We start from the raw sequence: 17,048 nt of genomic DNA, 5'->3' as shown, positions 1-17,048 counted from the left end.
TCGATTCTTGTGTCAAGGGCCTATCGAGAGGATAGAGGTGCCCCACACTATTGGCGGCCGCGTATTGTGGGTTTCGCATTAGGCTATTGAGGCGGGAGAAGCGTCGGGCAACATATTGCAGCCCTGCATCATCGACGACCCGAACATCTACTCGTTTTTCAACGAGTTGCGGCAGCAACAACCAAGTTCCGTTCAGTTCATCGATGAGAGGCGGGGCGCCATACATCTGGAGGAACGGGTCAGGCGGTGGGGGGCGGGGTGGGCGTTCTTGGCACATCGACAAGCTCGAGATCGGGGTCATTCGTGGGGGTGGGCGCGGATGGTGGAATGGGCCGGACGCGGACATTAATCAACTCACAGGCGTCCCCGAGAAACTTGGCGACATGCAGCAGTTGCCACGTCTCTTCATCTACCACGTAGTTGTAGGGCAGCAGGACTTCCTTTTGACCGGCTTCCAGAACAAGCAGTAGCGTCAGCTGGGAGTAGTCGGGCCCGTACAAATGAGGGTCAGGTCGCGTTGTTTTCCACATGTAGTCAAGCACAATTCCATATCGCCCCTTGAGAGGGTGGGGGCCGGAGACCATGATGCGCGAGCCTCTCAGCCAATTCTCGTTGTCCCGCAGAGATTGACGCCGATATCGCTTTTGACGTTCCACTCGCTGCCAGTACTCAGGCGGCTCTGTTGAAAGCTTCGACTGTGGAGTCGCGCCAGTCTTCGAACTCAATCGAGTGAGTGGGAATACGAATGCCCGACACGCGATGTGGTTGTCCTGCCGCACGCGTTCTGGTTGGTCGAGCGCCAATACCTCGTTCCACTCAAGAAGCAACTCGTCGATGGAGTCGGGATCCGGGGCGGGGTACAATGGCGGCTCGGTTTTCCACGTCAACGGATTCGATATCTCGAAAGAGTGGCCTTTGACTTGGCCCTGGTCTAAGTTAGTTAAAATAAAAGGCACAGACAAACAACTAACCCCATGGAATGTTATCCAGCCACCGATGTGAACCTCGACCACCAGCCCCACGCGCCCTTTATACGGGCCCCGAATAACACGGACCAAATCACCACATTGGAAGTCGTGGGCCACAAAACGCAGGGGCAGCTCGACTTCGAAGTTCTCGAGCTCTGGCGGGGGCGACTTCTTCTCTTGCATGGGCTTCGATTGTAACGGGGCATCTTGCACTACCGGTTCAGTGGCCAGTTCCGTCGCATCTGGTTTGACTATCTCAGGCGCGGGCTTCTCTTCGACGAGGACGACGATGGTGACACTGTCTTCATTGACTTGGGTTATCCGTCCTGTTCGCCCTCGATAACTTGGACCTCCAACAATCTTGACTCGGTCTCCAAAGTGGACCCGTCTTTGGTGGGCGAGTAAATGAAGTCGCAGTTCGGAGAGGGGATAAACAAGTGCCGTTGCGAGAAGGGGAGACTCTGGAGAGAGCAAAGTCGTGCCATCGTATTCCTTGGAAATAATACCTAAGATTCGCTTTCGATTGTCGATAATTTCAGTGGTAATGCGAATCAGGGTTCCAGCAACGTGAGGCCGTGGTCGAATAGCAACGACAAGATCTCCTTCCTGCAACGCGCAGGTGGGCCCAATGAACGGAACATCGAGTTCTGGAGCTGCTGACAATCGAAAGAAGTCGACTTCTTCTTCTGTTGGTCGGGCGTCTCGAGTATAAGCGGGGTTAGCGACCCGGTAATGCCATCTTTTGAGCTGGATTCTCTCTAACCCAGGGAAAGCCACAGTTCCAGCTCGTCCAAACATACGGCCCCTCCAGATGCAAACGAGGTTTTGACGCAAGAGTAACTGTTGAGGAAGGTGTCGCTCAAACATTTCCTCGTTGAATAAGCGGGGCAATGGGCGCGTCCGCTGGTGATCTTCGAATGTAAAGGCGATCCGTGGTATAACGAGCGCCGAAAGCTCAGAGTCGTCCAAGCCCGCTTCTCCCTGCTCCTCGAGGAAAGCGAGATCGCCTTTGTAAAGAGGGTGATGGGTGATTCGAATCCAGCGACGACCAATGGCGAACGGGTCGTAGTAGGAAGGATCGCTCGGTGGTCGAAGCAGAAGATGCTGCTCTGATGGAGCAACTGCTCGAGGCACCAATAAAGTTGTTCGTTTGTACTTGCGACGCTTAGGCCAAGAACGGAGAGCTTCTGAAAGCACCTCCAGCGCTGTTTTATAGCCTGGCTTTCCGGGTCGAGCAATGTCGCGTGTCTCGGCGAAGACGATTCCACTCCCAATACTCCAAGTGCCCACGCTGATAATGCGTGGTTGGAACATCATGTAGACGACAAGTGCCCACTCGTCTCCCGGTCGCACTCGGATAGCAAACATGGGGGGGTCAGATGGTGAGGGAATTGGGTGTGGTCGTTCAACGCGATGCTTGTCGTTCTTGTCTTCTGAAGGTGTCGATGGAGACGACGATGAAGATGAAGATGAAGCGGAGTCCATAACGGAGTCTCCGTCCTCATCGCGTTCTCGTTCTCGTCGAAGTTGTTGGGCATAAGATGGCGCTCTGGCCATAAGTTCCTGGATAGCAGCCCCAATGTCGATGTTGTTGTCGAGTCCGAAGTTAGCGCTGCGCGGCTGGCGCATCGCTGACATGTCCGCCTCATCGATAAAGCGGTCGTCGATCCAGCCTTCTTCCTCAGACTGGTCTTCGTCTTCAGCAATACCAGAGTCGCCAGCTTCGAGGTCAAGAAATTTACTAACCCGCTTGCGCGGTTTGGGAGACGGTGGTGGACTTAGGATCGCATCGTCAGGATCAGGTAGGAAAAGTGGCTCCATTGAAAATCAGGGTAAGGGAGTAGCTATGTGTGATACGTTCCACAACACGCTCCCGCAGCCAGCCAAAGAGCCCAGTTTGGTGGACTGAAACACAGTTAGTGCCTGGATTATGAAGATGATATCGCGCACCTAGCCAGACGACGCAAGGGGCGGACGACGCGCGTGAACGCGTGTCGACAGGAGAGACACCAACCAGAGAGTGACTAGAGGGGAGAGAGAGTTGCTGCTCGGATGCGGCGATGAGACCATGTCGGGCGTAGGAGAAACTTAGCTCACCGTTGCCAACGCGAGTCCTCGTTGGCGTCGTCGATGTAACGATGACGTGGCGTTGCAATGGGGGCCGTACACGCGTCCTGTGGTTACGCAGGTGAGGAGGGAGGGCCAGCGGGCAGGGGAGGCACTTACCCGAGGTCGCGGACGAGTGGGAAGGGAACGGGCGTGGCGGGCGATGGTGGGGAAGCGAAGGAAAGAGGATGGGAAAGTTCCCACGCTCGGCCAGCCGGGTCAGTCGGAGCGCTCGGAGATAACTCCAAATTGGGACGACCCGAGTGGACCCGAATGGACCCGGATGGACCCCGTGCAAGTCTAGAATCCGGATGGACCCGAATGGACCCGCATGGACCCGCATGGGCCACGTCCCAATTTGGAGTTATCTCCGAACGCTCCGACTGACCCGGCTGGCCGAGCGTGGGAACTTTCCCATCCTCTTTCCTTCGCTTCCCCACCATCTCCCGCCCGCCCGCCCGCCCGCCCGCCCAGCCGCCCGCCCGCGAGCCCATCCGCCCGCCCGCCGATTGCCTCCAGCGTTGCGCGAAGCCTTCGCTTCCTTCATTCTCGCGACGCTGCACATCTATGCTGTCCCCTCGTCGTCTGGCCAGTCAATGTGTGAGCCGTGGCCCCACCGTTGGAGATGGATCGCGCGAAGATTGTGAAGCGGAGCACGAGCAGCAGAGAGAAACCAATTGTGAGTTTCTTTTTTCTCCTTCTCTCGCGCAGTGCCCGATTCATGAAAGTCATGTCCGATTCAGACGATGTACTCGCATAGATAGCACAATCTACCCCACAATCTACCTCCCCTGTCGTGCTTTGAAAGCATTTGCGCGAATGTTCTCGACCGCGACTGCGTTTCGACCTACTTGCCATTTTGGGCAAGCTTCGACTGCGCATTGTCCAAAGGCGCTTGAGTATAAGTTTAATGGCTGAAGAAGAGAGGGTGTTTTTTGTTGTTTCGTCCTCTTGCCCTCATGAACACGCGTCGCACCCGCCGCACTGGACCTGCCTCCCCGCCGCCGCCACCCCCGCCGCCTAAGAAACGCGCCAAGCCTAAGAAACGCGCCCCATCGAAAAAACGCGCCCCAAAGGTACGTGGCACGTGCCAATTGATCACCAGCCACTCAGTAAAAACTCAGCGCCCAGAGCCAGCGGAATTGACCACTGTCCAGCTGGGCGGCGTCCAATACTTGGTCGTCGGGGATGCTGACGAGTCTGAAGAGGACAACGCCATCGCAGAGAACAACGCCATCGCTGGCCCAAGCGTCATCTCGACAAACGACCATCCTGACATCAACAATGACGATGAGCCACTTGAGCCCGTTGCCCATGCCTCTGACGACGAGCCACCTTGAGCCCGTTGCCCATGCCTCTGACGACGAGCCTCCTCAGCTAGACGACAACGGTGCTGGACTCGTTGAGCCCATTGCTGTCCCGAGCACCACCCCGACAGACGGCCAAGACGTTGATTATGAGCTCGAATACCTCGACACAAACGACAAAGACGCGTTGCTGCCCGAAAAAGACCTGCCGCCAGTCACGACAATAGAAGATGAAACGGACTTTTTCGAGCACGCAGACTCTCGTCCACCAGTGAGGTTCTTTCAAGGCGATGACCGCACTCCCCCGCCACCAGCCGTTGTCGTACCACCACCACCCTTGGTCATCAAACGCTCAGCGTCTATAACAAGCCCTCCTCCTCTCTTCGTTGCGGCTAAGCCTCGGCCTCGGATGATCCCAGAAGTGGTCATATCGCCTCGAAGGAGTCGACCGACCAAGCCCTTTTGGTCGACTGATTCGGGCTTTCGCTTCATCCCCACATCTCCTCGTCGACCTACGACTTCTGGCCCTGCTGCTGGTCCGAGTGGTACTCAGAATCGCGAAGTCACCGAGTCTCCCAAGCCACGTCCCCTGTCGCGTGCGCTGTATTCCCCCCCTCGGTCTCCCGAGTCCCCAACTGCTCGTTTTCAAAATCGCGATGAAACAGAGTCTCCGAGGCCACTTCCCCCCGTCGCGTTCACTATATCGTTCTCCCAAGTCCCCCGTTCCTCGGTCTCCTTCGCATGTGAACTTTGACGACGGCGACGACTCCGACCGTGATCCCGACTACACCAAAGTCCGCGCGGCGGAGCATCTCAAGCTGGTGCAGGAGGATAAGCTGGCAAAAACGCTGGGCAAGCGTCGCATTGCCCGTACCGACGAGGAAATCGAGAGGGAAGATTTGCGCGACTACTACAACGAAACTCGTGCCTCGCCTCTGCCGGAAGCCTCTTCCTCAAGAGCGAAAGAGAAGGGCAAGGCCAAAGCCGTCGATGTCGGCCCCTCGGCACGCTCCAAGGCACCCTCCAAGGCCAAAGCACGGCCGCCACGCGCCCTCGACGGTATCCTCGACCCCGAGGATGACTCACCCAGCGAAGACGAGGAAGACGAGGGAGATGGTGAAACTTGGAAGATCGTGCCGGGTCCCCTGTCGACTGGAGCTACCAAAATGGCCCAGGCCGCCGTCGTCGAACTGTACGAAAAGCTGGGAGTCATCGCGCGCGCGAGAACGGCAAATCGATTGCGACCGTGGCCAGGGCAGGAGGCGTGGACAAGCGCTGGTCTCGCAACGTCAATACGTGGGCAGCGTATCAGGCCTGGGCCAGAGTTAAGATGCCCAAACTGCCGGGCGGTACGTGGTTTTGCTTTCTTTACTCTCATTTCCTTGTCTGATTCACCTTACAGAAACAACGCCGGCCTATTTGCAACGCGTCCGCGAAGGCTACTACGCTGTTCTAAACCAGCTTCCCGAAGATGAACGAGACAATAAAGAGGCCCGTATTCGGGCCATGCAAGAATACATCGACTTCTTCTTGCAGAACAACCTTGCGAGTACAACAGAATTGAAGAAAAGTCGTGGTAGCACGACTATTATGAAGCAAGACTTGAAGCCGCTGATTAGCCAGGTATGTGGGCAGTTCCTATTGTATTTCTTCGACTAATTCTTCCATAGAGTCAGCAAATTAGCCTCCGACGAGGCTGGGAAATCCTTGGCCTTTGCGCTGACTTGTCTGCGGTCAATAATCGCGGACTGATGTTCGGTGGCAGTCCGCTCTACGATGAAATGCAGGCCCGCCACCCCCAGGAACTGGAGACGCACACAGTGGCTATTATGGATCTATTTGCGTGAGTCCTTGTCATTTGCTGTGTCAAAACTCCATTAACCGCTCGTTTTCTTAAGTGCGACTCGTCGAGAAGTCAATCTGGAGGCCAGCCGCGCAAATACGCGCCAATGTCGTGCTGCTTCCCGTTCCAAAGCCTGGACAGAAGGCCCGTGACCTGGGCCGCAAGCAATTTGTTGCCGTTTCGCTCAATAATGCCCGTAAGTTTCCTGTGAAAGCTTCAGCCAGTTCTTCTCTAACACTTTAACAGGTCTATGTGTGATGGATCGCCTCAATATCTCAAGCACTGAAGTTGCCGTGCTCATCAGCCAAATGGGATGGCAAGGCTTTGCTGAAATGGCGACCTCTTTCTACCTTCGATGGGTTTTCTGGCCGCGAGGCCTTAAACGACCTGGACTTTTCCCTGGCCCCAACTTCAGGTTGGAAAACCTCAAAAATATCGTACCTGCGGGGGGGTTCGGAGGAGGATCTGACGGAGACGAAGATCTTCGCGCTCATGGTCGAACAGATGGTTGTGGCTTACAACGCAGGAGGAGTTCTGGACGAGGAGTATCACACGACCACTCATATCGAGTCGTGGACTGAAGGTAGGCCACCTCCGTTTATTTGTCCATTAAACTGATTGATATCCCAGATGAAAGGAAGATGGAAGACCCCAGCAACGTTCCAATCGTTGTCGCCGATGACGGGACAGTCCTTCTTCAAGCGAGCGACTCGAAGACTATGCTGTCGACCTTGCGGAAGAAGGCCAAGGAAAAAGAAAAGGCCGCCATCGTGAACAACAAGCGCTCGACCTACGACGGAGGTCAACTTTGACGACGAGGAGGAGGAGGATGGGGATACGGCCCAACCGCCGACTAAGCGCCCACGCACGGAGAAAAACTCCAACTCCCCAGCCAAGCGCCCACAGACCGAGACCGTGGTCGAACCCCCAGCTAAGCGCCCGCGCACCGAGACGGTCAACACCGTCAGCGAATCAGCCAAGTCCAAGGGCCAAGTCAGCACTGTGGATCAACCGGGCCAGCGCAACGCAGGCGAATCTTCCCAGACCGCAACAAAACCACAAGTTAACCCTTGGCCAAGCGCAAGGTGGTTCGATGCCGCTTCTTCAAAGACGTGGGCGATCGGCACATTGTCTCAGAGGAATTCAAGTCGTGCGGTTTCTACGACATGGAGCCAGAGGAGATGACGGCGGCGGATCGACACACTGAAGTGTACTGGGGGCCCGATGAGTGGAAAACCTTCCCAGATTGTCGGGTGGCCGTAACAGAGCTGTACGAGGAAATTCGCGCTGGGGTCCTTCGTGATATGCCTGATTTGGAGTAGTTCGGTCACATTACCATGTTTGCTACTTGTGTGTGTGTGCAATGTCTGTAAAATATACTATGTGCTTGTTATTCTGTGAGTGAAGGACTTGTGTTAACAAGATAGACCGCGACGCGACACGTCCCGTGACCGCGATACCGCCCGTGACCGCGATACCGCCCGTGACCGCGACAATCGTATTGAGAAGGAGTGAAGCCCATGACCGCGACGCGATACGTCCCGTGACCGCGACAGTGCCCGTGACCGCGACAGGATCACGATAAGAAGAAGTTTGCTTGCTGGGGCATGACCGCGACGTGACGCGACACGTCCCGTGACCGCGATACCGCCCGTGACCGCGACAGGATCGTGTGCCGTCTAGATAAGAAGAAGTTTGCTTGCTGGGGCATGACCGCAACGCGACGCGAGATGTCCCGTGACCGCGATACCGCCCGTGACCCCGACAGGATCGTGTGCCGTCTAGTCCCGTGACCGTGATACGGGCCGTGACCGCACCACGATTGTGGGCCTTCTGAATGGCTGTCCTGTGTATGAGTAGTTTAGGTCTGCAGATTATGTTGGAAAAAGGAATTAAGCCAACCATAAGCAGACAGTCTTATCTGTTCATAGATGTATTGTCTTACCTAGACAGCTTGTGACCGTGACGCGACGCGACGCGACGTGGAGGGAGCCACTGTCCCAGCCAGGAGGAAGAGGATTGTTCCACAAGCCTGAGGAGAAGCTGGGTGGATAGAACCCCAGGGTGTGCCTGTCCAGAGTGGAGAATGCCATGTCTGGGGGGAGGGCACCTGTGGAGAATGCCATGGGGTGTGGATGAAGTCAAGGGAAGGGAGGCATAATCCATAGCTTGGCCTTCCTCCCTGTGGTACTATCCATTACCCTTCCCTCAGCTGAGTGGGACTATCCATCATGCCACTGGGGATGCTTCCACCAGCTCTGCTGGCTCCACCATGGAATCCTCCACCAGTTCTTCACCAGGGGTGGTGGAGCTGTCCACCAGCCCTCCTCCCAGCACAGAGGAGCCTTCCACCAGTCAACAATGATCACATGAGTGTTCAATTTCCTATTGTGGAACCTGCGGGGGACGATGATATGCCCCTGATCAGTATCTACAACAAAGCTTTCTGCTCTATCTGGTCTTGTCTCTGTTCGGCCTTTGGCATCAATTTGATAGTCCTTGGTTCAATTCTCCATCTTTGCACTTTTTCTCTTTTTACTTCTTGTTGCATGTCTTAGTTCTGTTCATGCCCCATCCTTCAAAAGAACCCAGTCTTATGGTCAGAAATTAATAATATAGTTAAAATGGAGTCATAGGTGAGATTTCAGTCAAGAATATCAAGGGATTATTTATTCATAGGCAAGACCCCAAGCAAGTGCATTAGTAATAATTTCCAGAGAAAATTTAATTTTCTGAGCTAGCAAATAAGCTGATACCAGGGCTGTCATCTCTATGGATCATGTATTGATAGGCAAGGCTCCCAGCCAGCCTACTAGTAGGGAAGATTCAATTTTCTAAAGGGGCAATTCATTTAATAAGGCTATCATCAGGCTCTCATTCTGCAAGCTACAGTACAGTGAACATGGTCAGGTCCATTGCCCTGGGTAGCCACTATACCATACAAGGTCCAACACCTACCTAGACTGGCTCAGCTGCACTACACAGGCAATAGTGTAGGCAATACTAAGATCCAAAATAGTCAGTTATGGTGGTAACCTCCACAGTAATGTGACGTGACAGGTGGGGAAGCCTCCACATCCGGTGGTAGGATCCCGGCCAGTGGAAGGGCTCCACTTTCTAGGGGATCATAGGTGGAGGGTTTGCCAAGGTACATTAACCTTATTAGGTTTGGGTCAGGGGTAGACTGAGGTGGTTTCCGTACTCGACCACTCAGTGCGTGCGCCTTCTGTCGTCCATGTTCATTACACCATATAGCCTCCTCAACAGTGTGGGCTTCATGCAGCCCCGTACTCCAGTACTCGAAAGGTAGGTAAAGTTCCGAGTTATCGCTTGTTCCGCCTGATATTTACATATCTAATACAGCGAAATGGCGAATCTACCTCGAGGCGTCTCTGCTCCTTCGAAAGAGCAACTAGAAACGCTGCAGGCCTTGGGTAAATTTGTGTTGAGTGAGGTTCAGAAACAACAACTCTTGGTTTTGCAACTGAACGCGCCGCTGCTAACCCCACCCACGGATGAAGATTCTCGTCAATGGGAACAAAAGGCGAATGACATCGGACCTCCCCAGGTCTCGGTACATAAAAGAGAGTCCATTATTGCTTGGAGCGATGCCGTGGACGCTTTTCATCCATTGGAGCGAACTCCGGGGCCTCGTCGTTTCCGTCCAGTCTTCCTTGACACGCGGCAATGGGTAACGCGGGATCCTCGATCCATGAGAAGGGACTGTGATGCAGCATGGCAGAAACAAGTGTATGAACGATTGTACAAATGCGACAACGTGGACCCAATGTAACACGTAACACCCAAGCTGTTTCGAATTGAACTTCTTTGCCCCAATGACAAGTGAAAGAAGGGTTGGTTGCTATTGAGATGTTGAGTTGCCGTCTTTGAATACATCTGACAGAGCTGACAATCACGCCAAAATGTGTGACTTGTCCATCTCTTATCTTCTCGACCACAACATGGGCTAATCCAAGATGCCCCCTCCTCACCCCCCGTCTCCTCTGCCCCCTTCCTCGGAGCCCGAGTACAGCAGTAGCGATGACGAACCTTGGGGTTCGTCCCGTCTCCTCTCTTGTGAGACCCATTGACTCATCGGCAAGCGTAGGTCACTCGTTGTCGTCCATTGACCGCATGGACGACGACAATATTGCAACAGAACCGCTCGATCTCTCTTCCAGTGATGATGACCGTCGCACTTCTCGTCAGTGCTCCAATTCATTTTTGCCGCATAAGCTAACAAATGAAAGCGCTTTTGCTTTCGCATAACGACTCTGCTGGAACTGCTGGAAGTCGCGACAACCCGTTGACCGACCGGCAGCTGCCCTCCACCCCCGCGGTTAAAAAGGCGCTGAGCAAGAGGCCCCGCACTCCAGAGTCACCCTCCCGTGGGTCGTTATTCGCCAATATCAATATCTTTTAGAGCCTGACCGCCAACGACAGCGTCAAACGAACGACCTGGTCGTTCCTTCATCGAAAAACTTGCGGCTCCACCGCCCACTCTTTTCCGCGCCAACTCGCAGCGCCCAGGAGTCCAACGTATGTCTTCTCTCGGGGAAGCCATCGCCAAACCTGACCATCTTGCACAGAAAAAGCTCTCAAAGCCGTGTTGCGGGTCGATACTTCACCCGCCGTCTTTGCTCGAATGGCAAACGCCGCATTTCAAGCCGTCATCAACGCGGATGCACCAATCTTGCACGACAACACGGCTTCCCAGGACGACGCTCGCACAGCGTACTTGCGCGACTGCTACATCAAGGCTGCACTTGACTGTTTGGAAAATAACGACGGCGATGCCCCATACGTTGTGATCGTCCAGCACCTCGACCTTTATCTGGACGAAAATACGACTCCTCCATTGTGTGATGCGGTACTAGAGCCAAATCATCTCTGCGGCCTCTGCAAACGGCTGAAATCTCATCCGGTTCTGTACGTGATATACCGACTACTTCAACGATCTAACATTTCCCCTAGTTTCATGTGTAGTCATAGTTTCTGCTTTGTTTGCGCCCGAATCCATCTCAACAAGTCATGGAACTGCCCCACTGCTGGCTGTGGTGCAGTGCAGCATCGTCCGCCGCTGCCCTTGTCGTTCTTGAGACGAGAGATCAGTGCGTTATATGTTGGTTTTCATGATTTCACTCGAGTCAACATCGAGTGGTCCAATATTCGTTTCCCCCGTGCCAGATCGACGCAGGACACTACATAGATTTGTTGTCGAATAGTTTTTTAACAATTCTGCCTGTCCTGCCCGCGACCCCTGAAGCGCAGATCAGACCACCTGAGTTTAGAGTTTGCATGTGAAGATGATCTGCGGACCGCTCCGACCGCTCCAAATCTAGGCTTTGAATTTCATCTCAATCCACATGCTACCTCATGCTACGGACCAAATCAAAATCAAGACTAGAAAATGCGTGTCCCAGCTTGAGAGCTGTGTCTAGACAAAATGCCCACAAGGCTCATTCTCCCTGCTGAGCACCATGTTGAAGCAGGACGCGACGAATCCTCAGGTAAGGCTCAACCTCTATTATACATGTTTAATCTCACCGGCAATTCTTAGGCAATGAAGGCTATGGTCTCCTTCGACTCTTGATGCCGTCCATCCCACGTCACATTTCCACCAAGTTGCCCCGCCGCCCACAACACGATCTGCTTCTGGGTGAACGCTTCACCTTTCCCCCACTGCTGCTGGCACATCCGCCGTTCACGGTTATCACTTATGATGTCACCTGTAATTGGGTTTGCTGTTGTCGGGTTCGGGGCTCAATGACTTACGTTGGGTCATATCTCCCCGAGATCTTGATGGGAGGGTCATGTGGAGAGGAGGTCGAAACAGCTTGGGCCAAGACCAGGTACGAATTTCACTCGCAATTGGTCCCCTGACATATTCATTCCTAGCGCTCGTAATGAGGTCAGAGGCCAGAATACGGCTGTAAAGGCACCCACCTTCAAAGCCAAGCTCTAAATCTCGGTAGCACTCCTTGTTCTTCCAGTTCTGTTTAGGGTAGAATATGGATGTGCGCAAAAATGATCCAAATTTGGATGTGATCTTGATGTGTGACATACGGGTCACATCAATTTGTCAACGTGCTTTGTCGCCATGCGAGGACTTGAAGGGGTCGTTTTGGAGGGTGAGTGCTTGTGCGGATCTTGCCCTTTTCGCTCAATGTCTCGCCAGCGCAAAGGAAGAACGAAATTCCATGTCGGCGGTCTTCAACCTAGTCAACTGCAAGGCGACACCAGCATGCACTTCCTCACCAGCGGTCGTAACGCCCAGTCGAGGATTCACAATGTCGCACCAACAGCAGCACTCTCTACTCGCGTGTCCGAAGAAGATCTAGCGGAGTGGATGCCTTTCCTGGACCTGGCGGATGACGAGCTGGTTGCAATTGCGCAGACAATCTCCTCAGAGCCTCAGCCATTGGGAGACGACGAGCTGTCTGGCAAACGAAAGCGCACTACAACGGCATCTGTGCGTATATTCTTCCGCTCTGACTTGATGACACTGACTGAATAACCAGGATGACCCCATGGCTCTCTGGCGCCAGATGATTCCCGCATATCTCGGTGAATTGTTGCGGGGGGAAGCCTTGGGGAAAGACCATACTCGACCTTCATGTGCCGCTTGTGGGGAAAGACTTTGCGAAACCCCAGAATCCCGCGCATTCCGCTGTGCCGATTGCAGCCCCTTCGTGCAATGCGAAGACTGTTTGCGTCAACGACATGAGCAGCTGCCCCTTCTCATCGCCCACAGGTGGGCGAGTTCTACTCAACGCTAATTGACATAGATTTAGTTTTTCAGGTTTGGACGGGATTCTGGCGCAGATGCGCGCTTTTTCGGCCTTCAGCGGGCGAAGCGAATCCAGGTCTTGGAATGGTGTATCAACTTGGCCACCATGGATTTGCATGCTCGCATCCTGACTGGCGAGTGCGAGCGCTGGTGGTCATTGATGTTGGAGGTGTTTTCAAGGTTGACGTCAGGTATGCTTTTTGTTTTCTCGTTTCGTAACTCGTGCTGAATATTCGCGAGATTTTGCGCTTGTAGCTCTAGTCTCCGGCACCGGCACACATTCCTCTCTCAACTTCTCGACAACGCCTGGTATCCAGCGACGACAATGGAGCCCTCGACATGTGCAACCTTTCGCGTTTTAGACCTCTTCCGAATGCTGAAGGTCGTCGGGAACATGAATGCTCACGACTTTGTGGGCTCGTTGGAGCGGGCTGACCAACGCGACTTTCACCGAGCAAGTTCCCGTAAGAACCTGATGTCTGTCGTCGTGGTTATTACTCACACACAGTAGGACCGCTACAAGGCGTTTGGGCGAATGAGCCGGCAATATGACTTTCTACTTCGGGCCAAGCGAGCCGGCCGGGGGCATGTGCAGGATGGGCTAGCGGAGACGCCACCCGGGGGTCTGGCTGTTTGCTGTTGGGCGTGTCCCGATCCTAAGCGAAACCTACCGGAGGGATGGGAAACAGTGGACAGCTCTAAATCGTACGTTGTTCATTACTTAGCACTTGTCATTGACTCTAATGCACTACAGATATATATACTCCTTAATGCTGGCCCTCGACGCCAACTTCCGACTGAAGAATCGAATTCGCGGGAATGAAAGACACGATCCCTCTTTGGGAAGTGGTCTTGGTTATTTCGTCGAGCTCAACGAATACAAGGAGCATCTCCGACATTATGTGGCGGAGGAAGATGTACGTTATTTCTTTCATTTTGGTCTTATGTTGACGGGACCTAAACGACGATAGGTTAGCACCTGTATCGCTTTCGCAGCCCTGATGCAAAAAGAAACAAGGCTTACGACGGGCTTACGGGTGTCAGGCGTCGGTGGGTGTGTTTGCGCTCGACACGGAGTCGTTCGACCACAGGGATTAGGGGACTTGCAGAAGGGAGAGCGGTAGGTTTTCCTTTTCTGCTGCTTTGTGGCTTTTAACTCAAAAGCTATCTGTAGCTATGCGAATATGGACTGGGTCTTCCTCAAAGCTGTTGGTGGTGTCGAGTTGAAACGCCTTGTCGTGTCCTACGACATCGCATGCCAATGGAAACAGCACATTCGAGAGCGAGCAAAAAAGCTGGGTGACAAAGAGGAGACCATCGTAACCAAGCTCGACGACTACACGCTGCAATTCGCCCTGCCCGTCTGGCACGCTGTTGCGCATGAAACCAGCTGTCAAGCCGCAAACTCGTTAACACACGCGGTTGGCGTTGGGCGAACAGATGGCGAGGGGATTGAACGAACATGGGCGATCTTGAACCCCATTGCCTTCTCCACGAAGGAGATGGGGGAGGGGAACCGACATGACACCATCGAGGATAAGGTCGATCATGTGAATTTCGAGAAGAATGTCAGGCAAGGTGGGAAACAATTTTTGTGGGGAAGTCTTTTGGTTACTAATAGCAAAACAGGCGATACATTGGCCAGAAAGATGATCATTGCTCTGGCGCAGCGCGATACACAAATTGGAGAGTTCGCGGAGGTCGACGACAGCCTTGACCCGGTTTTGCGAGCGGATTGGCAACGTCGAATCGATGCTTGGAATGCGGACAACACGCGCCCAAACCCTTACCTTTCTGAGGCAAGACATGGTCCGTATCTTCATTTTGGTCAAAGCCCGTGCTAATAATCGCATAGCGGGGCCTTCAGAAGCCCAAATTCTTGCTGATTTGAAGAAGGCAGAGTTGGAGCAACTCCGTAGTGGATGAGGAAACCAGTTGACTGCGGGCAGAACAACAGCTGCTGCGTTCATCAAAGGCGCACTGCAACTGGAGGACCAGCAGTATGTCTTTACTCGCTTGTCGGTCGAAGCAAAATACTGATGCGTGCTAGGCGGCGCATCCGCTTTGAGGCGAGCGGGACGACTACGTTGACTGCCGAACGATCCAGTCAGCTGGACGAACTGCGGGTCTCTGTCCTCAAGAAGCTGCGCACATTGCAGACACACCAGCTCGTTTTTATGCCTGGCATCGAAGGGTTACGACTGGCAGAGGAGGAGAATCGGAATCCAGACATCGCTCCCCCTGCTGCTGAGGTTTCGAAACTGTGGCTTCCAAGCGACTTGTCTGCGGAGGAGCGGGAGGCCATCTGCCGTCCAGATTTGGTGGAGACAGAGGCCCAGTTGCGGCTAGGCCAATGTAGTGATTCATTGGGCAAGATACGGGGGCATCTGCATGCGAAGACTCACCTTATCGACACTCGTAATGCGAATGCTGTTGGGCAGAGCTTGAGTACGAGATTTGGGACGTTAATCGGGCGGGTGGGAGATCAAGCAAGACGGCAAGCGGTGAAATACCGAGAGGTGCGAGCTGCGTTGGTACGGTTGAAGGGTCCAGACTTCGCGCCCCAGTTCCACGACCTTCAAGACGATGATTTGCGGGTGCACGTGGAATCAGCGAGCGATGCGCAGGCTCGCGCAGCGTTGGGCAAGCTGGGCTCATCGCGGCGCGCTCGCAATGAACCTTCGGTAACAAAGAAGATGCTACCTGTATCATGGATATGGTTCACTGGTGGGGAAGCCGATGACGACGAATTGCACGATTGTGGGTAGTATTCTTTTGTTATTCTAAAAAAGCTAGCTGACGATATTCTTGCAGCTGTCCGTGTCCAGTGGACCAAATGTCGTGCTCGAAGGGACAGATGGATTGAAGAAGTGAATCTGTTACGGGAGGAGATGCGTCGCGTGGTTAAGAGTGTCGAGGTTGTTCAGGAAGAGTGGCGGGATCGAGAGCAGGGACGGGTGGGAGGGGATAGCCAGTTAACGGCAGGACTGATCGCATACGCTAAGCGACAGGCGTTCGTTTATGGAGAAGTCGAAAAGGCCTTTCGAGCAAGCTGGAGCTCTTCGGGTGTGGCTGCAATCCGTGCAGTGGCGCTCAGTGTGGCCCCTCCGGCTCCGACTGCTCCGACTGCTCCGATTACGCCGATTACGCCGACTCCGAGTTTGTCGGCCAATGTCCCGACAACCGGAAGTTAGCATCAGTAGTAGTGCTGTATTTGGACATAAGTAGATCACTTGGAAATGATGTCGATGATGGAATCATTGTGTCTGATGGCTGCTATAGGCCACTGAAGGGGCAGGCTTTGTTTAGGCTCGGAAGTGGGGGGGCATTTGACAAATGTGCTGAAAGGGTTCAGCCTGGCAGGAGTCAACGTTTTTGACACCGGGTTCGCTGGCCACATTGAGTGCAGTTATCAAATATCCCCAACCACAGGTGACGCTGCCGAGAAGCCCCGAACCACTGAGGAGAGCGTACCCGCGCACTATCTTGAGGAATTCAAGGAGGTCTTCGAAAAACAGGACTTCGACAAACTCCCGGAACGGAGGAAATGGGACCATGCCATTAAACTACACCCAGACGCCGAACCCGTCAAAGGGCGCTGCATTCCCCTATCAGGAGAGGAACAGAAAGAGCTTGACGCATTCATCAAGGAACACTTGGCAACCGGGCTGTCAGCGTCGGGCTCGGGCCGTATCGGGGCGTCGGGGGGTCCGACTTTGAAGGGATCTGAGGAGCACGAGAGATGGGTATTCGCCCGGAGAATAGACGATATTAGCCTAGCGACTACATCTTGTAAGTACGACTTTTATACGCTACGGTATTAGGGATGGATCGGATGGGCGCCAGGTCCCAGGGCGGATCGGATGGGCGCTGCGTAGGGCCGTAGGGGTGAACAGAAGGGGTTGGAAGAATGAGGGGGCGTCCAGGAGGACGGCGGTATACGGGCCCGTGCGGGCCCGTTCGGGCCCATGCGGCCTTATGGCCCGGACGGCCCGACCCGAACCGTGACACGGGCGGATTCGGCCCTCGAAATC

The 17,048-nt window shown here is 54.1% G+C and overlaps 1 protein-coding gene across 1 annotated transcript; it reads left to right on the top strand.

Moving 5' to 3' along the window:
- Positions 1–12,390: 12,390 nt before the first annotated feature.
- MIND_01311400 (CxC2 domain-containing protein) lies at positions 12,391–16,208 on the top strand (the record flags this gene model as incomplete). Its single annotated transcript, XM_037369569.1, has 15 exons — positions 12,391–12,696; positions 12,746–12,978; positions 13,027–13,205; positions 13,255–13,323; positions 13,377–13,426; positions 13,526–13,719; positions 13,769–13,931; positions 13,986–14,064; positions 14,113–14,134; positions 14,189–14,592; positions 14,644–14,823; positions 14,870–14,915; positions 14,964–15,014; positions 15,065–15,774; positions 15,829–16,208. 15 exons carry the CDS (start codon positions 12,391–12,393, stop codon positions 16,206–16,208), a joined length of 3,066 nt encoding a protein of 1,021 aa, XP_037214067.1.
- Positions 16,209–17,048: the final 840 nt, after the last annotated feature.

Source organism: Mycena indigotica, assembly GCF_014461135.1.
Source record: "Mycena indigotica strain 171206Taipei chromosome Unknown Mind.scaff0014, whole genome shotgun sequence".
Lineage (NCBI taxonomy): Eukaryota > Fungi > Basidiomycota > Agaricomycetes > Agaricales > Mycenaceae > Mycena > Mycena indigotica.
Note: the sequence above shows the minus strand (reverse complement) of the source record. Positions and strands in the feature narration are given on the sequence as shown.